Here is a 25,000-nt window from a genome sequence, read left to right on the forward strand (position 1 = left end):
ATCAATCCTTTTTGGGTCTGACTTTTCAATATAAAACTCGTGAAATTATTTTTCTGTGAGTGTCTTACTGTAGTACTTTTTGAAAATTTTCAGCACATTTTAACAATACCGTGGTGATCTGAAATTTTCATATCGTTTCATCTCTAAAAGAGAAAGCACGGGCAATATCAGTTTATTGCTTTATCAGTTTATATGATAGTTTATTGGACACGTTGTAAAAAAAACTCTTTGGCTCTAACCCTATTTCTCTTAGAAAGCTGTGTCAAATAAATGGAGGGGGTGAGCGAGTTTCATGGGTAGTGGCTCTCTCTCTCTCTCTCTCTCTCTCCCTCTCTCTCTCTCTCTCTCTCTCTCTTTCTCTCTCTCCCTCTCTCTCTCTCTCTCTCTCTCTCCCTCTCTCTCTCCCTCTCTCTCTCTCTCTCTCATCTCTCTCCCTCTCCCTCTCTCTCTCTCTCTCTCTCTCTCTCTCCCTCTCTCTCCCTCTCCCTCTCTCCTCTCTCTCTCTCTCTCTCTCTCTCTCTCTCCCTCTCTCTCTCCTCTCTCTCTCTCTCTCTCTCCCTCTCCCTCTCTCTCTCTCTCTCTCTCTCTCCCCTCTCTCTCTCTCTCTCTCTCTCTCCCTCTCTCTCCTCTCTCTCTCTCTCTCTCTCTCTCCCTCTCCCTCTCTCTCTCTCCCTCTCCCTCTCCCTCTCTCTCTCTCTCTCTCTCTCTCTCTCTCTCTCTCTCTGAATCAGCATGTCTCTTCTTTGGTGACAATGACAGTAGCTGTCCCTGCCTCTCTGCACAAACTCACTCATTCATTCATTCATTCATTCTTCTCCCTCTTTCTCGGTCTCATCTTCCCACACACGTACTGTACTCACTCTGTCTGTACTTTCCAGCTTTGTTCTACAGCAGTGGTTCTCAACTGGTCTAGCCTCATGTCGCCAACTTTTTTTTAAGCCTATATTTTGGCCTATATTTAGACCTTTTTAAACGAGTTTAAATTGGTGATGCTTATCAAGTTTCAAGAATCTAATTTGAGCTGTAGCGGAGATTAGCCTTATCAGGGGGTAGCATTAGCTTACATACTGAGCAGCGTTGTACTGTATTATGATATGAAGAATATTCAGTAGTAGTGCTGCAACTATCGATTCTTTTAGTAATCGAGTATTCTACCGAATAATCCATCGATTAATCGAGTAATCGGATGAGAACCCTTTTTTGTGTTTTCAAAGGCTTATCGGTTATCGTAAATATACACCAAAAAATAAGATAAATCTCTTCAAATAAACAACTACATTAGTTTCTTTCTTAGAAAAAACAACATTTTTATTTTTAAATTGCATAGAACTGGCAGTGGCACCATTCATCTTTTTCACCCGTCCTTACAAAGCTGTCCATAGTACGCTGTGATCCGCTGAAAAAGAGGTGAAATAATAATTAATATTGATATTTATTAGGTAAGTTCATAACAAAACTGGAGAATGCACATTTACACACCCTAGACCTGTTTGCCTATTATTGACACAAATATCAGAATAGCAAGATAACAGGTCAGGTGGTGTAATAATTGGAGCCTAAAATGCACCAATTAAATAGTTGTTTGCAATCATCATGAGAAGAGTCGACCGGTCTAGGGTGTGTAAATGTACATTCTCCACACACACACTCTTTCTCTCTCACACACACTCACTCTCTCTCACACACCAACAGGCTAGTGTGATCACACACACACACACACACACACACACACACATACATACACACACACACACACACACACACACACACACACACACACACACACACAATGCTGTTAAATTAGCCGCTAACGTTAATGTTAGGTTGAGCTTTGTATTTCTCACAGAAAACGGCAAGCCACATCACAAAAATGCAGCGTGAATGCAGTTACTAATAGTCACGTGGCAAGCCAGCAGCACAACTACTACTAGTCTTAATATCAAGTAGCAATCATTAGCATACATTTACATTAGCGTTGTGTATAGTTAACGTTACGTTAGTAACGTTACCTTGCTCCGCTCGACCTGGATGCGCTGGTGGATGCGTAGACTGGATGTTTACGGTTCAGGTGCTGAAGCATTGACGAGGTACTGTTGCGATATGCAAGTATCGTTACAGTACTTGCACACCACTGAGTTTGTGTCCTTTTTCAGCGTGAAATGATCCCACACTTTAGACAGTTTCGGTCGCTTTTTCGGCCCTGGTTCTTCCCTTCCCGGCTCCTCCTGTCTGCTTTCTCCGCCGCCTCGTTCCATTTTGCGGGGTCCGCTCGCTATAGCTCTGCCTCTCTGGTCTGTCTGCGATCATGTGTCCTCACGTGTTTACACCGGAAGAGCGCTGTGCCACACCAGTAAGCGTCCGTGAGAAACACAGTCTCTAAATGCCGTGTCGAGGCGAATCATTTTGGCCTCGATCATTTTAATTATTCGAGTTATTCGAGGTACTCGAGGAATCGTGACAGCTCTATTCAGTAGCACTTTACTTGAACCCTTCATCATAAGCATGTAGCTGCCAACATTAGGCTGTGAAGGAGTGAGATTTTCCTGGGTATCATCTTTGTGAGATATCTTCAGGTGAGAGGTCAAAGGGACTTGAATTTAAAATGTTTTTTTTGCTCGCATAATTTAGCCTAATTTTGGAGCATTATTTATTCAAGCTAGCATGACATGTTTGGTACCAATGGATGCCTTAGGTCTTCTACTTTCATATGATAGCAGGAACTTTACTCTTGCTTCAAAACTACATCCGTGATCCACTCAAAACCACCCCACGACGCACTTTTGGCTCGCGACCCAGCAGTTGAGAACCACAGTGTTTCATATTATTATTATTATTCAAATTTGTTTATTGGGTTTTTCATTTCAAACATACTACATATAAACAGAGACAAGGCATGAAGCACCAAAATAGGACAAAACATAATAATAATACAAGAAGACACAGACACCCAAGACTCAAAAATAATAATAATAAAATAAATAAATAAATGCTACAAACAATTACAATGCACTTTGCAGGGGATACGCTAAGTGCTGAGGATATGTTTTCTGTCAATCACTCGTGACAAAAGCCAACACTTGAATCTCTGAAAGTCAGTTAGGCAGTATTGGGAGGAGAGAGGTACTTTTGATCAAAGTAATCTAGAAACGGACCCCACACTCTAAGATATTTCTGAGCCGAACCACGTATAGTGTATTTCAGTTTCAACAATTTAAGATATGCCATAACATCTTTCATATGCCATATGCCATATCTTTCTGTTTCCTCAGTTTCTTCCCTCACATTTAGATTTCTCGTTTATCTCTCTCTCTCTCTCTCTCTCTCTCTCTCTCTCTCTCTCTCTCTCTCTCTCTCTCTCTCTCTCTCTCTCTCTGTCTCCCTTTCTCTCCCTCTTCCAGCACGCAGCACCCTCTCAAAAGCTGTGTGAAGAGGAGGGACATGACAGCTATATAGCACCAAAAGTGGCCAGTGGGATATAGCCGCAGCTCCATGAAAACATGTGCCATGAAAAGCTCCATCGTGACTTTTGATTGGGCCGGGGGAAAGAACATGATAAGCTCCATCGTGACTTTTGATTGGGCCGGGGGAAAGAACATGAAAAGCTCCATCGTGACTTTTGATTGGGCCGGGGGAAGATCATGAAAAGCTCCATCGTGACTTTTGATTGGGCCGGGGAAAGAACATGATAAGCTCCATCGTGACTTTTGATTGGGCCGGGGGAAAGAACGTGATAAGCTCCATCGTGACTTTTGATTGGGCCGGGGGAAAGATCATGAAAAGCTCCATCGTGACTTTTGATTGGGCCGGGGGAAAGAACATGAAAAGCTCCATCGTGACTTTTGATTGGGCCGGGGGAAAGAACGTGATAAGCTCCATCGTGACTTTTCATTGGGCCGGGGGAAAGAACATGATAAGCTCCATTGTGACTTTTGATTGGGCCGGGGGAAAGAACATGATAAGCTCCATCGTGACTTTTGATTGGGCCGGGGGAAAGAACATGAAAAGCTCCATCGTGACTTTTGATTGGGCCGTGGGAAAGATCATGAAAAGCTCCATCGTGACTTTTGATTGGGCCGGGGGAAAGAACATGATAAGCTCCATCGTGACTTTTGATTGGGCCGGGGGAAGATCATGAAAAGCTCCATCGTGACTTTTGATTGGGCCGTGGGAAAGAACATGAAAGCTCCATCGTGTTGCGTTATTCCACCTGAGCTGACAGCTGGCGGACTTGATCTCCTCAGCTGCTGGGCCCGGGCTTCTAGTGAGCCCGCAGGCTGACTGTGGATATCAGGTTGCGGTCAAGGCCGCTGGTACAGCACGCCATTGTTATGATTCCAGCGTGGTATTTTTTTATTACGCAGTCATTTGTACATTTTCTGTGTGCCTGGTTGACTTGCTATCAGGCATGAATGAATGGTGGTTAGAGAGACTGTACGACCTGAGTTTAACCCCAGAGTTGGCAAGTAAAGCATCCGGCCCTGCTGAAGTGTCCTTGAGCAAAATCGCTGAATCTCTTGCTGGAATCCATTGGAAGTCAGAAGGCTTGGTCCTTCGCACGGCCGACCCGGGTTCGAATCCGACCCGCGGTCCTTTGCCGCATGTCATCCCCTCTCTCTCTCTCTCCCCACCTTTCCTGTCTGCCTACTGTCCTATATAATAAAGGCGAAATGCCCAAATAGTCGATAGTTCTGAGTTGGTTTTACTGACTTCCGATCGAAATGCGTTCCAGTGCATCGGCTTGGGAAAACATGGGCAACACCCTTTACCCACTAAAGTTAACGTTATCTAACAAAACTCGAATAAAGTTAGCAGACTTCGTCGTACTAGCGAAGACTTCTAGTAATGAAGCGCAAGTCAACTAGCCTACATTAGCCTACAAACGTGTTTTCATAACACAAAAGCAACATATCAAGTAAAATCGATTATTATTATTATTAAGTACAAATTGATGCAGAGGGAATTCAGTTTAATTTTCACCACGTGCCCCTCCATACTGCTGTGATGTCGTCAGGTGTGTTTACTGTATGTTGGAGAACCCACAGAAGTATTGAGCTATGTATGTACCCAATAACTGTTGACCAGCAGCAGTAGGAAGAGGGAAGAGAGAGTGAACCCGCGACCCGGATGTAATAGCGTGCTGGCTGCGGGATTAGGTAACAGGGTAATGTGGTGCAGTATATTTCATACTAATCGTAATGTCTTATAGTGTACTATATGTGAAATATAGTTACTGTGCTCATTTGACTGTGAAAGGCCACAGATAAGACTCTTTGATCACGATTGGAATGTTTCTCATTCTGAGGGGTCTGCGCTCAGTACTTTGAGCAGAGTCTCTAGGGGGTCAGGCAGGTCAGGCAGGATAGGGGTTCATTGTGTGTTGGATGGTTTCCAGATGTTATTTGTAAGCAAGATGCTGTGATTGATGAGGATATGAGCTGTCAGGTTCGGCGCCAGACATAGGGCAGCCCCAGATGGGCTAGTAGTTAGTTAGAAAGGGGTTTAAACTTACTAGGGGGCAGGATCTTTAGGGGGTAGGATCTTTAGTTGTGACCTCACATGTGGCAGCAAAATCTTCAACAAAACTGTCTCCCCTTTGTCCCCCAGCCAGACTTGAACATCAGGCACCCTCTTGTCTCCAACGTCTGCAGCATTGTCACTCGGATATCTTTGTTGTTGAGAATAAAACTATTCTGTTGCACAACTGATATCTCCTGGAGTCTCATTTCACCTCTTCACCCTGAAACAACAGTAGTTTAAAGCTGGGTTACATTTTGTTTTCTTCTTCCCCTCACTGAATGATTCACGTCTCTCTTTCCTCCTCCTCCTCCTCCTCCTCCTCCAGCGGGTCACACCGCAGATGCTGGGAAAGACGGAGTGGCGGAGGAAGGGAACGCGGGGTACATGGCCTTCGTCCTGGTGCCGGTCTTCTTCCTGCTGGGCCTGCTGGGCGTGCTCATCTGCCACGTGCTGAAGAGGAAGGGCTACCGTTGCACCACCGAGGCCCAGGACCACGACGACGAGAAGGCCGAGTGCGACATGGAGCTGGGCGCAGGTACGAGGTCTTATAGCCCCCCAGCCTCCGGTCAGCTTCCCTGCCTGGATTCACCTTATGCAGCCCCGCCCACTTGACCCATTGTATCGCCACTTCAGTCTGCCTTATCATCTATTTGACTCCAAAATGTTCAGAATTCACCCCAGTACAGTTGCCATGAAAGGCGAAATTAATTTGAGACCAAAAAGCTTGCAGCCGGCCTCAAGTGGCCATTCGAGGAACTGCAGTTTTTGGAATTTCCACATTGGCTTCACCTTTACAAGCCCAAAATCCCCCTCCCTTGATTACGAGTTAAAGTCGAACTGAACCTGTTCGTCACGTGCATAATGAGTCCGTTTCAGACTGAAAACATAGTTTGTCTAAGATGACAGGTTGAGAGGCGGGTCATAGTATCATGTCGATGATTTTATTTGACAATTCTGGGGACTGGATTGGGCTTTGGCCAATCCTGGCGTGTTCCGCCTCCAAATCCAGTGGGATTCAGTGTGTTGTGACGCTCCCCTCGGGAAGAGCCTTTTGACGGGAGGAGTGGAGCTCAGCGAGCCGTAGGCAGCCAGCTGCCTTCGTGTTGCCGAGCGGAGAGTGCAGCACGTCGGCCTGGTATCTCCGAAGTGCGACCCCTGACAACCAAGCTCTCGGATGCGCGCGCCATTATCGCTGCTGTAAATACGATATCCCTGGAATGCGGCTTTTAACGAGCCAGTTACATTTCTTTGCATTCTTCGAGATTATAGTTTTTGTTTTTTGTTCATGTTTCTAACAATTGGCCAAGTTAGTAGTTACTTTATGGGATAGGAATTCTGCCAGATGCCAGGCACTAGGCGCCATTTTCTACTTCATTTGGAAGAGAAAATGATCCAGAAATGAAGATTTGATTGACAGCTGCATGTTGTGATATGATTGGTTGAAATGGGGTAGAAATTTGATAGTACTGGGTGACGTCAGCAAACTGTACATTACTGTTATCAATGAAATCTTGAAAAATTAACTTTTGATGTGAAAAGTGTGAAAAACTAAAGAAATTAGATTGTTGTGATTTTGTTTGCATACATTATTAAATAGGTGCACTCAGCGGCGATTCTAGAGTCTGTAGGGGGATTAGGAAAAAATTCCCTCGGGGCCCATCCTCATCACCATCATTTTATTAATAACTTGACACCAACGAAAAATACATCAACATTGGAATTCCTCAAGTTCCTAGGACATATTTTATTAGCCTATTCATAACTTTCATACATGGTGCAAAGTTACATTTTTTGTCCACCGGCCATATGTCTATAGTGAATATTCAAATGTTACCAGCCACTCAGTGGATTAGCATTGTTTTGTTTTTGGCTGGTGGTGAGTGAATCAAATCTACCTACCAGCCACTTGCAGATTTATATTTTATTACCAGCATTTGGCTGGTGAGTGGTGACTGGTGCTAATTGTGTGCCCTGCTTTCATAGCAATTAATAGCTTAACTATTAGCTTAGCCAGGTTAACTAACAAACAAACAAACAAAAATGACACCATTGCTAGCTGAATTTATTCAAGTAGCCTATTTCCCCATAGGTTGCTATACTAAAATAACAGCATTCAGTTATCTGCCTAATCAGTATCTGCTCCACTTGTTTTTTCCCCACATCCTCTTTTTTCTCTTTCGTTTTGACTTCCAGATAAATTAATTTACTTCATTCACTTTCAATTCAAGAGAATACGTGAATCATGCCATTTTGACGGGAATGAGTCACATACTTGACTTGAAGTGAAAGTGAATTCACGTCATTCAAAATTTTCGAGGCCAGGGGATGACATGGAGCCCCTTTAGGGAGCTTTCAATGCCATTGCAAATTTTCCATTGGTTCTTTAATGGATAGGGGTTTGTGGTCACTGATGTGGAGTAAAGTTTTTCAGGCCTCAGGGGGCCCTAACGGACTGGGGCCCCAAGCAGTTGCCTGCCTTGCCTGTTCACAAGCTGCCCCTCTGGGTGCACTGTATACCCAGGTATTTGAACTAAAAGAAAAGAAAAGTAATTTTTGGCTTCAGCTCGACTTGCAATATTGCAACCTGAAGCCTCAAAGACTTGTGTGAATGAATAGTGTGTTGCCACATCGTGTCCTATTCAGAGCCTCTCCCTCCTTGCTAGTGACATGGTATTGTCCTTCTACAATTGTGTACATTCCCCGTGCAGGTCCCACCCTCTAAGTGACACAGCAGGTGAAGCACCTGCCACTATCGTGTTAAGTCACCTAACGTTCATATACGCATCTGAGATGCTTCCTCGGCCAGGCCCATGAGGATGGAGAGATTAAGGGTGCTTTCACACTGGTGCCCAGGTACCGTTCCCGAGCACACTTGTCCCCAAATTGACCCCAGTTTCGGAACATTTGACGAGTGTGTGAACGTTGCGTTCCGTTCCGTTTCGCCGCCCGGGCACGCAACAGGGAACCGTGACAGGATCCACATGAAAAGGTGTGGTCTGGGGAGCGCTTTGGCGTGCCCGGGCACGGAACACTTGCGATGTGAAAGCCAACCGTTCCGAACCACATAGACAACACATGGGCGAGGATACACTGCAGGCATAGTTTATGACGCAAGTGCACTCCGTTTCCGTTTCCGAGCGCGGACGAAATGTTGTAATGTGAAAGCTGACCAGCGGGGGAGAGGGGAGGGGGCGGGGCAATCGTTCCCGGGAACGGAACGGAACGAAAGCAATCGTTCCCAGTGAGAAAGCAGCCTAAGACTAGAGGCGAGATGAGGTGAATAGGACAGAGAAGAAGCTCATTATTAGTAGCAGGTATTTCCCTATGCTGTGTGGCATTGCAACATACAGTAGTGATGCGTATTTGCTTTAGCTTTGGAAAAAGTTACCATTATTATCAATGTCGGGTGGAAACCTTGTGCCTCTCACATGTCAACTGTTGTATTTTAACAGTATATTTGCTGGATGCCTTCATTCAAAACCTTCTTACAGCTCCATGACTATATATCAATGGTATATCCTGTATAATGTGTTTTATTCTTCTTCAGTGGGAATAAAACCTGTAGCCCTTATTTACCTGTTGAGCTATACAGGTTCAGAAAGATATATAAATACCAGGCCAGTTTCAGTCAGTGCATGATCTTAATGCCTTAGACAAGGTGTTAACATTAATTACTGTACATTTTTAAGGAATATTTAAATGAGATGTTCAAAGGGATGAGCTTCTTACAATATGACAAGAAATCTTACCTTTTGTAGGTAGGTGGGGGGGGGGGGGGGGGTTCAAATGTTAGACTTTTTTTTTCTTTTTTGCAGGTCAGTTTGATCATGACATGATCATGAACGATGGAAACACCTGTCTTCATTCATGTAACCAGAGAATTAGCACTTATACTGCAGTGTTTAGCTAATCAATCTGTTAGAAACCTCTGTACCTTGTCCCATTTTCTCTCTTTGCGTCATGAGGGTACATGGATTGAAAACGAAACAGTCAAATATTAACTAGGCCTGTGAATCTTCACTGGCCTCACGATACGATTCGATTACGATTCATCTGTCAACGATTCGATTCGATTCGATTCCACGATGCATCTCGATACAGCTCCAACAGTATTGCAGCTCCAAGTATCAAATCCTCAATTTTCTGTACTATTACTACTGCACATGGCTACTTTTTCAGCAATTAATACAAGCAGTCAGATAAATATCAAGTCCCTTTTATACTTTAAAGTGCTTTAAAATCTGAATGTCAACAGAAATTTAAATATAAACAATTCAACCATTCATCTGTCTTCGATTCGATTCACACGTCCGCATCGCGATTATACGATTCATTTTGACACCCCTAATATTAACGTGATGTTCAGTACCGGGTCACATGCTCTTGGGTTTGATGCTGCTGACGCCTGGGCTGATTTAGAGAAATGCAGAAGAGGCCATTCCTCTTCCCCGGGTCTCCACATGAGTCAGTTTGTCTGCATGAGTTTCTCCACATGAGTCATTTTGTCTGCATGAGGTTCTCCATTCTCCCGTCAAGCTCATGTGATCTTCATAGTGAGATTCAAGGTCAGCAGTGAGAAGGTGCCCTCACCTTCCCCCTACTACTACTCATAGCGATGTGATACATTCCAGTCTTGTTATGACTGCATATCAGAGCCGTGTAGAATAGATAGAAGAGTCGCAACATCTCCATTCACTCCAATGGACCAGTTTTTTTACTCTCAAGAGTTCCAGGAAGTAAGGTCCTGGATTAAGCAGCACTGTCGAGTTGCAGCAAAATGATCAGTTTGTGTTGCACTTTGAAAGTTTTTTTTTTTTTTTTTTTAATCAAATTGTACATTATCAACTTTATTTTAGCATTCAAAAGTAGCGCGAGACCCCTTCCTGGCTGGTCATTGGCTAGTGAGTCACGCATTTTGGTCCTCCGCTGACGCCACTCTCTCTCTAAATTGCTCTGGGTGTGGCTCGATAACGATGATACTGTAACAGACTCCGATACAGAGGATGCCATTGATTTTGATCAGAGGAAAGGAGCAGGAGGGCGTTGGGAAAGGGGGCGGGGCGAAGACACCTACCATCATGAACCACTACTTCTGTATGTGGTAAACGACGAGAAATGCTAGGTCAGTGCTCGGCTATGGAATATATAGATTTGCGTCAAATACTATTTAAAGGCCACGTGCCGTCGATAAAAAGGTGCCATTTATTGGTATTCAGATCTGGTGGAAGAACCGTTGGCAGTCCCTATTCAGATCAGAAGAGCGACCGCGCCTCACCATTGAACCCCATCACTATTTTCAATGGTCTCAGTCAGGCTGATTCTCAATATTGCTCCATTGAGGGGGGCCTGATCTTTGTAAGGAGTGGCACAGCCAATAGAAACCAGGAGGACGTCTCATATTCACATCACTCATGTTCTGACTCAACTAGGGGGCGTGTGCGTTCCGTTGACTGAGCTGAAACTAAAAGTTGCAGGAAGATTTGCTCTGCATATTAAAACAGTTAGGGTCAGAATAACCTACCTCGCTGCTTAGTGATATAGATCGCGCTCAATTCCTGTCAACATTGTATGTCGTCTATAAAGACTTCCCAGGCTCCTCAACATCCTGGGTTTTTACTAGTCTGAGGAGCAGCGACACGCGGAGAATATAAACTAGATTTACCCAGTCACTCCTGTGTGTTGCTCTTTAAAGCAGGACTAAACCCCAAAACACTTTTTTTCCAGCTTTTAACCAATATATATGACTTTGGGGGTGGTGTGTGAAGAATTCTGGTCAAAATCTCCACATTTGAGACCAAACTGTTACCATTGTACCATTTGTATCATTTTCAGCAGCATAAGTTCCCTCTATGGGTTGAACACTGCTTTTTTTTGTGCCCTCAAATGAATGGGATATTTGGTACATCGTGACGTCACGGTGGGTTTAGCACGCGCCCCACTCATGTGAAAAATTGTTTTTTTCCCCATTGATTATTACTGTAGTTCACGCGGCGCGAGCCCTTTAAGACCAATGCATCCATCCATGGGTAATGCCTACTGTGGCTAATATTAGCCGCTAGTTAGTTATGTTATATGGCAGTAAAACGCCACTGAATGACCAAATTGATATAACTTTTAACCATTTCGAGTAACACTGTTTCCATACGGATCACCAGCGTTAGTTTGTTGTTTATAACGTGGCTATATTCATAACGTTAATCTTGGATGCGTTGTTTCGAATCCCACATAGGTTGCGCCAAAACCACCCCCGAATTGTGTTCTGGCGCAAAGCGAGTGGATTTCAGGACGAAACAGTCTCGAGCCACTAACGTTATCTTTAGAGCAATATTCCTGGAATGCAAGTTTAACTAAACAGTTACATGTCCTCTGCATTCTACATCAAATATAGATATTACGGGTTGTTTTATTTTGTATGTTACATACTTATTTGCCAAGATATGTTACTTTATGGGGGAGGAATTCTGCCAGCTAAAGGAGGGAGTATACTGTAGGCGGCCATCTTGCCTGCAGAGTTTTCAAATCAAGTAGAATACAGTTTTGCAAGAAATCTGTGGGGCGTTTAGTCCTGCTTTAAGTGCGAGCAGATTTGTGGTATTTTTCCACACATCACACTTTGCTATTGGAGTACTTCTTGGCTTGAGTACTCAGTGCCAATATGCAGTTCTTGCACCCCAGGCAGCTGGCGTCAAATCGAAGAGTGCAGAGAGAGGAGGTGAGGGCCCACTCTCTCCGGTGCCTCTCGTCTCGTGTGCAGACTTGAAGCCTCTGGCATGGCATACCTCGGGGTATGTCACAGCCAGGCATGAAGGCAGGGAGGCAGGGAGGGAGGGAGGGAGGGAGAGTGAGCGCCGTGTACCGACAGCAGTAGTGCGAGAGATTGTCTGTGTTGTTGACTGCCTTTTTCTTCTCTCTCTCTCTCTCTCATCGTAAAGGAACACCCCTTGTTGAGGAGACTCAGCGTTCCCCCCTGTTGGTAAAGGAGAGGCTGCTTAACGCTGGTTTCTGTGTAGGCTGTGTTGCTCTCTCTCTCTCTCTCTGTCGTTCTGTCTGAGGCCGTTTCTGTTCTCAATGGGTGCAACCTTTTCTATCTCACAGTATTGCCCAAACAAAAGCCCAGGAAAAGAAAAGGAAAACATGGCCTGTGTGTGTTGTTGTGACCTTGATCATTCAACCCGCAAGAATCCGTCGAGCCAGTCTCTCCTCTCCATTCACCACGATCAGGTTTCCATCCTTTCTTTTGAGCGTCTCTCTCTCTCTCTCTCTCTCTCTCTCTCTCTCTCTCTCTCTCTCTTTCTCTCCCTCTCTCTCTCTTTCTTTGACTTTACTATTTGCTCGTAACCTCTGGAGTCAAATTTGGGGCCCTCTACGTTGTGCAGATCCGGCAGTTGTGACTTGTTATAGAGCAACCGTGGCATGACACACGCCAGGAGATTCCCATAAGTCGCTGACAGGAACACTGTGTTTAGCAGGAAGTGGCCGAAACTCAGGCAGTTCACTCATACTTGCGTGCGTGCGTGCGTGCGTGCGTGCACGTGCGTGCGTGCACGCTGGTGGAAGGAAGCACGTGTGTGTGACACATCATGTTGCATGTTTATAATGTGGATTTCTACAGACAAGGACCTCATGTTAATAATAATATTAATAATAATAATTGATTGGATTTATACAGCACTTTTCAAGGCACCCAAAGCACTTTACATAACAAGCTTTGTGTGTATGCAAAGCTTGTTATGGGTTGGCCTGGGGACTCGGTGTGGAGCTGATGCACGGCAGCCAGTTTGCACCACAACGCTCGGCACACAATCAGCCTATCACGGTGCAGAGTTGAGGACTGAATGAGCCAATTAGATATCGAGTCATGATGGAAGGACGGCCTGTGTGGGAATTTAGCCAGGGCACCGGGGTGACACCCCCCAGGGCACCGGGGTTACACCCCCCAGGGCACCGGGGTGACACCCCCCAGGGCACCGGCGTTACACTCCCCAGGGCACCGGGGTGACACTCCCCAGGAGCACCGGGGTGACACTCCCCAGGGCACCGGGGTTACACCCCCCAGGGCACCGGGGTGACACTCCCCAGGGCACCGGGGTGACACGGGGTGACACCCCCCAGGGCACCGGGGTGACACCCCCCAGGGCACCGGGGTGACACCCCCCAGGGCACCGGGGTTACACTCCCCAGGGCACCGGGGTTACACCCCCCAGGGCACCGGGGTTACACTCCCCAGGGCACCGGGGTGACACTCCCCAGGGCACCGGGGTGACACCCCCCAGGGCACCGGGGTGACACACCCCTACTCTTGCGAAGAGTGCCGATGGGATCTTTACTGACCACCTCGGTTTGAGTCCCTGCCTCTGCCCTTGGGCATTGGGGATATTATTCACGGCACCAGAGGGAAGAGCACCTCCTAGTGGTCCTCCAACACCACTTCCACCACCAGATGGTCTGCCGTCCAAGGACGACTGACCACAGTCTGACCTGTTTAGACCTGTTTAACGCAGTGCAGGGGCCGAGGTGCCGGCTAACAATAGGCAAATAAATGATCTTTGTGTCTGTGAGCGTTTGTATTGAACCCTCATTGTTTGCATTACTGTTTTAATCTCAACAGTAAAACCAGTTCAATGGCTAAGTTGGAGTATAAACAGCTGCCCTTTACAAAATATGACTCATAGTGTCCATAGTGGAACCGAATACGACACGTGTGGTGTCAGCAAGCCTGTGCTGTCCGCTGCCTGGCAAAGTCACTTTTTAAGCCTTAACTTTAACTCTATATAAGCACCATATCGATTCATATTGTTATGTAATGCGTGTGGAGCTGGAGCCTAAATCAGTGAGTCTCAACCGTTTTCAGTTCAAGGACCCCTAATAATAACAATTATGATTCATTCAGTCCCCTTTCATTTCACAGACACAGATTTGATGATTTTGTCTCTCTCAAAACCCAACTCTGAGAATACAGTATTTCCACAATGCCACGACTGTCTGTCTGTATTGTAGGTAGAGAGATAACAGAGGAGGAACTAGGATCAAAACCGTCATTCGTCCACATTCTCTAATGGGCCTTTTTCACAGCTGCCATTTTGTGTCTGAAAAGGCAGGGTAAACACAGGTGCAACCAACTCATTAATTGGGCCCCGGCACTGGAACACCTAAATGGACCGTAAGTTGGAAGCCCTAATTCATGTTTTGGTGCACCTGTGTTACGTTTAGACACAAAATGGCTGCTGTGAAAAAGGCCAAATTTGTGTTCACACTTGTAAATGAAATAATGGTCATCAGTTTGCTGGGGACCCCCTCAAGGAACCCCCCCCCCCCGAACCCCATGTCCAGAACCTAAATATTGTTTCCTTTCTTTGTGCAGCTATCCTGTCTGAGGTTCCTGTATGTCCATCAAAGCTTGTGGTGGATATTATAGTTTTTTTTATGCTTGCTGCACACTGTATCTAATACACATTCATGCTCTCTCGCCCTCTCTCTCTCTCTCTCTCTCTCTCTCTCTCTCTCTCTCTCTCTTCCCTCTCTGTGTTTTCGTATGTCCAGATATGAATGACACCATGAGTGACAACAATGACACAGTGGGACAGATTGTCCACTACATCATGAAAAATCAAGGTACGTGCCTGAGTCAGTGAGTGAGACTGAGAGTCCGTGAGTGAGACAGAGAGTCCGTGAGTGAGACTGAGCGTCAGTGAGTGAGACTGAGAGTCAGTGAGTGAGACTGAGCGTCAGTGAGTGAGACTGAGAGTCAGTGAGTGAGACAGAGAGTCAGTGAGTGAGACAGAGAGTCCGTGAGTGAGACTGAGAGTCAGTGAGTGAGACTGAGAGTCAGTGAGACTGAGAGTCAGTGAGTGAGACTGAGAGTCAGTGAGTGAGACTGAGTCAGTGAGTGAGACTGAGAGTCAGTGAGTGAGACTGAGAGAGTCAGTGAGTGAGACTGAGAGTCCGTGAGTGAGACTGAGAGAGTCAGTGAGTGAGATTGAGAGTCAGTGAGTGAGACTGAGAGTCAGTGAGTGAGACAGAGAGTCAGTGAGTGAGACTGAGAGAGTCAGTGAGAGACTGAGAGTCAGTGAGTGAGACTGAGAGTCCGTGAGTGAGACTGAGAGTCAGTGAGTGAGGCAGAGAGTCAGTGAGTGAGACTGAGGGGCACTTTACACGAGGACGGTTTCCTATGGTGACGGGGGATTATTTTATTGTTAGTGCCTCCCTTTTAGACGGTGTCTGGCGAATTTGCGCTTAGGAAACGACACATTTTGAAACCACCCTCCAGAGTGGAATTCTTGGTGACGCTCCCCGCTGAGCGCTCCATGTAATCGCTTTGACACGGCTCATTTCAGGACCTCTGACGTGCCTGCACACGCGACACACCATTACGTCATAGCCGTGCGCGAGTTACACAACATCAGTCAGGAAAACCGCTCTTCCTCCGTCCAAACAAAGTGGTCGGACTTGCTTTTTGCTTTCGCCATGGCTGTAATTCTGTTGAAAGTTTACCGCTGCTGTGAGAGAAGTGTTTTGAAAGGAAGTCGCGGAAGTATTTATAGGCTGACCCGGCACTCTCCAAGTTGTTGGAGGTTGACCATCACACTGCCACCTCGCGACCTGGCATGTACATTACGGCGTTTTAAAAATTCAACAGCGCTCATGTAAACAGGGAGAAGGTGTGAAGGAAAAGGTGTGAAGGAAAAGGTGTGAAGGAAACGCTATTGTGTCGTTTCTTCCAGAAACTGTCCTCATGTAAAGGGCCCCTGTGAGTCAGTGAGAGTTACGCTGCTGTAAAATAAACACCGCGTTTTGCCACCTCGTAAGAAACCTTGTAAAAGGCTGTTTGATGACACGTTGTGGTTGTGGTTCCCCCTTTTGGCTGATCCTTTCCTTTTTCGGAACAACATGAACAATTCAAGCATTTCTACAAAGCCTATAGCTTCTCAGTGCACATCATGTACATTTATCATCATCTTCTTATGTTTGATAGAACAATCGATAAGGATTGATTTTGGCAAAGTCCAACCTTTTATCGGCTCTCTTTCCATGAAATCATTACAGCCAGAACGCTATCATTGTTTTGACCAGCACATGCTATTCAGGAAGGAAGTGTGTGTGTGTGTGTGTGTGTGTGTGTGTGTGTGTGTGTGTGTGTGTGTGTGTGTGTGTGTGTGTGTGTGTGTGTGTGTGTGTGTGTGTGTGTGTGTGTGTGTGTGTGTGTGTGTGTGTGTGTGTGTGTGTGTGTGTGAGGTGTCATGTTTCATAGAAACCTCTCCATATGTATTACACCTCTCAGAGAAACAGACAGGTGTGATAAACATATAGGACAGGTGTATCTGTGTACTTTACTGAGTATTTATTTTTCTGACAACTTTTTACTTTCACTCCCTCCATTTTAACAGACATATCTGTACTTTCTACTCCTTACATTTTCAAAAGAGGCTAGTTTAGTTATAATGCACAACAGACAAAAACGATGTCTGTCTCTCTGTTGTCGCACATCCAAACAAGACACGGAGTATAAATAAGGCGTGGCCGAGGATGTCACAAATAAATCACGGATGATGTCAGTGATGTCACTCGTGCAATTGCATCAGTGATGTTGAGCTGTCATTAGTGAGTGATGTCATCAGTGAGTACAGTGATGTCACTTGAGCAATTGTGATGTCATCAGTGAGTGATGTCTTCAGTGATGTCACTCGAGCAATTGTGATGTCATCAGTGAGTGATGATGTCATCAGTCTAATGTCATGATGTAATAATGTTATGATGTCATGTTATGATGTCATAATGTCCAACACACATTCAGTCGCTTCATAATGCCCAGCGTTGCATCTGTACGATAATTATCGTATGTGTACGATAATTTCGCTCTATGTGATCAATAATGCCAAAATCTCCATAATGTACGATATTTGCTACTCAAGTAGGATTATTATTTTGCTGTTCCCTTACCTCAGTCAGTGGAAGTACTTACTGGTGTAAAATGTACTTTAAAAGTAAGAAACACCTCATTTAAAATGGAAAGTGTAATGTTGTGTCGTGATTTAAAAAATTATGAGATTTAAATCATCATCATCATCATGATCATTCATATTTAAAATTGCTTAAGTGGGCAGGCGGTGGTTAGTCGCGATTTTGTGCGCTGTGTCTGTTTGTGACATCATCAGTGATGTCATAAATCAGGGATTGTGATGTCATCAGTGATGTCACTTGAGCAATTGTGATGTCATCAGTGATGTCACTCGAGCAAATGTGATGTCATCAGTGATGTCATCAATCCTTCCCGGCTGAGGCTATATAAGTGGTGGAAGACGCAAGGCGGAAAGCCATGAGAAGAAGTCCCTCCAAAAAGGATAATTTTGACCCTCAGGTACGATAATTCAACATTTCCCACTGACAACACTGATACTGCCTTCTGTTTGAGACACAGCATACAAGTCAGTGTGGTACAGTGACACATCTGAAGGAATGGCTGTTCAAGCAGAGCATGATGACATGCAGCTCTATGATGCCGTCAGTGCAGGAGACCTGGACACACTGAGGAGCCTGCTGCAGGAAGACCACTTCAGAAGGCAGATCAATAAGAAGCATCTTTATGGGTGGTGGGGGACCCCTCTGCAGCACGCAGCCGACAGGGGTCATGCTGCCTGTGTGGACTACCTGATCACACAGGGAGCACAGGCAGACCTAGCTGATGAGTTTAACAGGACGCCTCTCTACTGGGCCGTGTGCGACGGTCACCTGGACTGTGTCCGGATCCTCCTGGAAGCCGGGGCCGACCCTAACGGAAGCCCAGGCGGCTCACCCATCCCTGTTTACCTGGCTGCCGGGGATGGAAGGCTGGAGATACTGCAGGAACTCATCAGGTACAGTGCTGCTGTTCCTGTTGACATAGACACCCTCAAGAGGCATCCTTACTACATCCGTGCTCTACTCTACAACCTGGACTGCTTCCACCTGCTGCTCCAGGCTGCTGGCGTTCTGACCCGTGATGTGGCTTCTCACCTGCTGGATGAGGTGCTGTGGTACCGGTGCGGTGCGGCCTTCGTTCAGCTGCTGCTGGACCACGGTGCTGACCCGGCCCTGGTGACCACAGAGCAGGCACAGCTGGAGGAGAGGGCGGATCCTGAGGCTCTCAGAGTCTTTCTGGAGGCCAAGAGATGTCCTCGCAGTCTGGCCCACGTGTGTCGGATCCAGATCCGCCAAGTGCTGGGCACACATCGCCTGAACCAAGTCCACTCCCTACCACTAACACAAGTGATGAAGGACTTCGTGCTCCACCAAAACTGACTTGAAGCTTGAACGGAGTCAGTTTATTTATTTTCATTTCTTAGATTGAGTTCTTCAGTCACTGTGTTTCAAACAAATCCAGGAGCAGAGATTATATACCATCAGCATACACCACCTGGGCTGTAGCCACTTCTACTTCTATCATTGGAGAGCATTAATTGGAGTGTGTCTGTGTGTGCTCGGTTCATCGTCTCCAGAGTCGCCACCCCAGAAATTCTGTTTATCTTAATATGACGTGAGGTTCAGTTAGCTTTGCACAGAAACAGCCGGGAGAAATACTTTTCACTTTTATACTTGATTACATTTCAGAGCCTGTAAATTGTTTACTTTTACTTGATTAAACAAGTTGAATCAGTACTTCTACTTTTACCAGAGTCTTTATTTAGACAAGTAACTGTACTTCTACCTAAGTAAAGAATGTGTGTATACTTTTCCCATCTCTGCTGAAAGGTACATAGACAGGTTGAGATCATATTTGATATTAATATTTGTGGCTGTTTTCTTAATTTGACATAATATAGACAGAAAGACAAGGTAGGAAGGGTGTGTGTGTGTGTGTGTGTGTGTGTGTGTGTGTGTGTGTGTGTGTGTGTGTGTGTGTGTGTGTGTGTGTGTGTGTGTGTGTGTGTGTGTGTGTGTGTGTGTGTGTGTGTGTGTAAGTAAGTAAGTAAGTAAAAGTTTATTTCTAAAGCACCCCTCCCAGCACGAATGCACAGAGTGCTGTACAAAATATAGCAGTCAAAACAATTACAATTAGGCCAATATGGCACTAAGGCATAATAATAACAAAGCATAGCATGACAGGAAAATAGAATAAAAACTTAAAAACAATATACAAACATGGACCAAGTGCAAGAGGACAGTGACGTGATGAACGGCCTAAGACTGCTCAAACGCCTGCTTAAATAAGTGCGTCTTTAGGTGTCCCTTGAACAGGTTGAGGGAGGGAGCCGATCTCAGGACCAGGGGAAGTGCGTTCCAGAGTCTAGGGGCGGCCGCCCCAAACGCCCGGTCCCCCCTGGTCTTTAGTCGGGTCCTGGGCACTGCCAGAAGCCCCTGGTCAGAGGACCTCAGCGAACGAGTGTTATGGTGTGGTGGAATGAGCTCGCTGATGTAGGCTGGGGCTTGGCCGTTTAGAGCTTTGTATGAGATAATCAGGATCTTGTACTGGATCTTGAAATGAACTGGTAGCCAGTGCAGGGAGGCTAGAATGGGGGTGATATGGCAGGATTTTTTAGACCTGGTGATTAAACGGGCGGCAGCGTTTTGGACCAGCTGCAGACGGTGAACAGAGGCTTTGCTGAGACAGGTGAAAAGTGAATTACAGTAGTCTAACCGGGATGATATGAATGCGTGGACAGCCATTTCAAGCTCTGCATGAGACACAATGGACCTGAGTTTAGCGATGTTGCGGATGTGGAAAAAACAGTTGCGGGTCAGTGAAGAAACATGTTTGTCCATGTTCATAGCCTGGTCGAAGAACACCCCAAGATTTCTGATGTGGGGGTGAACGTTGGTGGTGAGGGGCCCCATTAGGTTTTTTACCTTGGCTGCTAGGGAGTCTGAGGCAATTATAAGTACCTCTGTCTTCGCCGCATTTAGCTGGAGGAAATTTCTCCCCATCCAGCCCTGTGTGTGTGTGTGTGTGTGTGTAGGTGGGTCTGTACTGTAGTTACATTCATGAAGGAAGTGGTTACTGATAGGTCAACATGAGAACAAATTGACAACTGCAGTGGCGGTTAGGATTAGGAAATAGGAGGATTTCTGATGACTGTCTCGTACGCAATGTATGACGACATCACGATCATAGTTTCCCGTAGGAGGCACATGGGAACTTCAAATATGATTTGATTGTCCCATAGTCATGAACTGAATGGAGAGATTACTAACTGGTGGGAGTTCCCAGAGATGGAGGGTGAACTTAATGTAGATGATATAACATTATATACTCTGCTCATACCAAGTGAATGCATGTCTTTGTTTTTGACAGTACAGGAGCGATTGGAGTACGAATACTACCATTGTGCCTCAACCTAGTCTACCTCTTTAGCATGCGCACACATGCCTTTCCTGTCCGTCTGGATCATTTAGCACGATGCTAATAGCTTCTCGTGACACCGCAGTTCTCAGGGAAGTCAGGCTAATAAATGCTAACTCTTGTAGGCAGATGACTGCTGTCCACAAGGTGACTGAGAACTGAAATGTCTTGGTATTAGTCGTATTTCTGTGCTCGTCCACACAATTACTTTAGTTTGCAAAGTGGATGAAACGTTTTTGCGTGATCCTCGCAAATAATTTGATGGTTCAATATCAGTCTGAGGGCTTGGAATTATTCCTTTTTAACTTGCTTCTAAGTAATATTGACTGCTGGGAGGTTTTAATGTCCTGATGCTGAATTCAACAGTGCCGCCCAAACCACTCTCCTCTCCTCTCCTCTCCTCTCCTCTCCTCTCCTCTCCTCTCCTCCTCCTCCCCTTCTCTCCTCCTCTTCTCCTCTCCTCTCCTCTCCCCTCCCCTCCTCTCCTCTCCTCTCCTCTCCTCTCCTCTCCTCCTCCCCTTCTCTCCTCCTCTCCTCCTCCTCTCCTCTCCTCTCCTCTCCTCTCCTCCTCCCCTTCTCTCCTCCTCTCCTCCTCTTCTCCTCTCCTCTCCTCTCCCCTCCTCTCCTCTCCTCTCCTCTCCTCCTCCCCTTCTCTCCTCCTCTCCTCTCCTCTCCTCTCCTCTCCTCCGCTCCTCTCCTCCTCTTCTCCTCTCCTCTCCTCTCCTCCCCTTCTCTTCTCCTCTCCTCTCCTCCCCTTCTCTTCTCTCCTCTCCTCTCCTCCTCCTCCTCCTCTCCTCTCCTCTCCTCCTCCTCTCCTCCTCCCCACCTCTCTTCCATTCTCCTCTCATCTCCCCTACTCTCATACTCTCTCCCCTTTCCTCTCCAAATGACTGACAGCTTTAGTGAGAACGAGCCCTCTCCCCCCAGAGGTGGGAGCGATTCTGTCATCTGCACGAGCAAAACACATGACACACAACAAGAGGTTCTGAAGGCAATAAGGTTGTGTTGTGCCTCTGGGACCGGCCATCACTGTCCTGTAGGGATGTCACAATGTATATATATATATATATATATATATATATATATATATATATATATATATATATATATATATATATATAATTACGTTTTAGTTCTTGGCCCGTGTACTAGAGAGACAGAGCTGTGGAGGCTGTTGCTTGGAGTGCCGGGTCTCGATAAACGGTGCGCTCAGCGTCCAGGACACTGTACCTATTTCAGTTAGTGTATGCAACTAGCTGATAGGACCCCACTTCAAACAAACCGAACTATCCCTTTAAGATTAAAGAATCTTAGGAGATTCCAGTTGAACTGGAATATTAAACTGGTTTCTTGTGTCTATACAGCGCAGTGTAGTCGAGTTCTTACTAATGTTTTAAGTTCCTAACAGACTCATACATGTGTCATCATTACCGTCATTACACATTTAGTGGGCGTACAGTACATGTAACATGATTGCGTAACAGATTTCAAAATAAAAGTCCCCCTGGATGATGACATTTCTAAAACACTGACTAGAATCGCGAGTGTGTGGAGGAAACCCTGGCTCTTTTGATTCTGGGAGCTGACACCAGAACCTGATGTTTACTGTCTATTGTAACTGCACTGGAAATACCTCAACTTCATATCATATCATCTGCATTTGGCTAGTTATCTACAGGAATAAGAAAAATACCCCCACCAACAAACTGGGCCCAGAAATGCAACTTACATAGTTACTTTTTTTTGTCTGTTTTAGCGTGGATTTCCTCATTAAAGACATTCATGTTTACAATTCGACTAGTTCTGCCTGGCCAGACTCCAGTATCGCCACACTTCGTTTATATTAGTGCTACAATTCAACTGACCTTGGCCCGAAACTGAGAACCCTTTCAAATCATTTTCTGTGATTGATAGGCCCATTTATTCATCCAATTACAGCCCTGAAAGCAGAAACCCCGCCCACCCGGCGCCTCAGTCAGGCTCGGGCAAATAAAACAAGTTAAAGCAAATTCGTAATGCTCATGGACTTGGACTAAAAATAACGTGCACTCACCAGTGTGGTTATTGTGAAATAGTGTCTGGTACATGATGATATGAGGATGATAAGAGGCGAGATAAGGAGGAAGGCAGTTTGAGTCAGAGGTCCAAGCACAGCTGCAGGGAATCATAACATCAACTCCTACCTACATTCAGTAACCTGACGCGCCATGATGGTTTGTTACACAGAACCGTCCAGGAAGTCATCCTCAGAAACTGTTTGTTGTGCAAAGAAAATACCTGGAAGGTGATTGGATGAACCACGTGTCCATCACCGTCTGCCATGGGCTCGCTTCTCACTCTCGTCACACCTAAATCCCGCCCGTAGCTGCCTCAGCGGCACCGCTGATTGGTCCTCACCGCTGATTGGTCCGCACAACTGATTGGTCCTCACCACTGATTGGTTAAGATTCAAATGCATATCTGGCAGCGTGGCAAGATGGATTTGTCGTGTGAACGTGATCTCGCGAATCCAGCTGCCTCGCAAGGTCGTTGGGATTTTTAGTTTTATATCTGTGTGGAATTGTGCTCCACCCTGGTGGATTGAGTGAATGCCTCAGGGGGCGTGGCCTTAGGGAAATCTGCTTTTGGGAGTGAATTATGTAAATCACCAAAGCGTCGGCCCTTTGTTGATGCTGCTTTATCTGGTAGCACAAGTTGGCGTCTAGTAGATGTTATGTTTGTGTTCAGTATAACACAATCAGGACTATTTTCTCTCTCACCACCAGGGTCTAATGTAAAGAATCTGGACCGCTTATTTAGACAATAATAATAGCGTCAGTACATTGAAATTAAACTCCTCCCAGAATCCCTTTGTCTTTTTGAGATTGTGTATCATATTGTGTGATGTTACACTTTGTTTGTTTCTCTGCGTGTTGCTCTGAGGATGTGATGAGTTATGATGTTAGGGTGGCTGTATGCTCGGTGGTTGCATATGATATTGTTTGCCGTTTTAATTTGTGTTAAGGAACTTATCTGTCTTACCCATCTTTCAATAAGCGCTCTGCCTTTGAAGTCGCTGGAGCGTTCCCCTCGCTAATTCCCAGTTATCTCCTCTCTCTCTCTCTCTCTCTCTCTCTCTCAAACTCTCTTTTCAGCAAACTCGGACGCCCTCAAAGCCATGGTTCATGAGAACAGCATCGACTCAGATGGGTAAGTGTCCTCATGTTCTTTTCCCTCAATAGTGATTCATTCATTCATTCATTCATTCACTCGGTCATTTAAAGTTGCTCTTTATGTCTGCTTTGACTCATATGGTCAGCGGCAGCACTTGCCAACTCAAACCTAGGCCGGTGGTGGATTTGATCAGACGCTGGCTGTGTTGACCGTCACCACCACTAGATGGCAGTACAAGCCTCCTTGAAAGCATGCTAGGCCTCCATGCTGAAGGATACCAGAGCTGGAATTGAAAAGGGGCTCACACCAGATTGGCGAGGTTTGATTGAGGGCGAGCTGCCGGAGAGCATTCACAAAATACCAATGTGCCCCAAATTGCCCAAAATGATCTGCTTGCATACTAACATCGCTTCATAGCATTCTGCATACTAACACTGCTTCACAGCATTCTGCATACTAACACTGCTTTGATATGAAAGCAAAGGGCGGCTTTAGCTCAGGAGGTAGAGCGGGTCGGCCAATGACCCAAGGGTTGGCGGCTCGATCCCCGCTCCCTCCCAGCTGCCGTCGCTGTGTCCTTGGGCAAGACACTTAACCCTCCTTGCTCCCGATGGTGTGTAGGCACCCTGCGTGGCAGCCTGCCGCCATCGGTGTATGAATGGGTGAATATAGACTATCTACTGATTGTAAAGCGCTTTGGATAAAAGCGCTATATAAATGCAGGCCATTTACCATTTACCATTCAAAGGGATGATAATAACTTTCACTGATCTCATCAGAGCGCTCTGGACGATGATCTCAGGAGGGGATTTAAAACAACAACAACAAAGAGCATTCTGGGATTTGAAGGCGTATCACAGCAGGGCACAGTTGTTGACATCGTGTTACCTTAATGGGTCCTTCAGTCACATCAATGAATGTGACTGATAATCACTTAAAAGGGAGAAGGGGCCCCAGGTACTGTAGGTATTCCTACTTTTTGGAGTCTTTACAAATAATAATAATATTAATAATAAT

At 45.8% G+C, this 25,000-nt stretch overlaps 1 protein-coding gene across 2 annotated transcripts in view; it reads left to right on the forward strand.

Annotated features, from left to right (window-relative positions):
* The window catches only part of rell1 (RELT like 1), a 49,070-nt gene that overhangs the window by 13,604 nt on the left and 10,466 nt on the right, over nucleotides 1–25,000 (forward strand). For both annotated transcript variants that reach the window (XM_083639607.1, XM_083639608.1), the window contains exons 2-4: nucleotides 5,843–6,052; nucleotides 15,058–15,129; nucleotides 23,965–24,019. In XM_083639607.1, the coding sequence (XP_083495733.1) occupies nucleotides 5,843–6,052; nucleotides 15,058–15,129; nucleotides 23,965–24,019 (337 nt within the window). The remainder of the gene's footprint in view (nucleotides 1–5,842; nucleotides 6,053–15,057; nucleotides 15,130–23,964; nucleotides 24,020–25,000) is intronic.

The sequence above is a fragment of the Poromitra crassiceps genome, assembly GCF_964638095.1.
Source record: "Poromitra crassiceps genome assembly, chromosome: 7".
Classification (NCBI taxonomy): Eukaryota; Metazoa; Chordata; class Actinopteri; order Beryciformes; family Melamphaidae; genus Poromitra; species Poromitra crassiceps.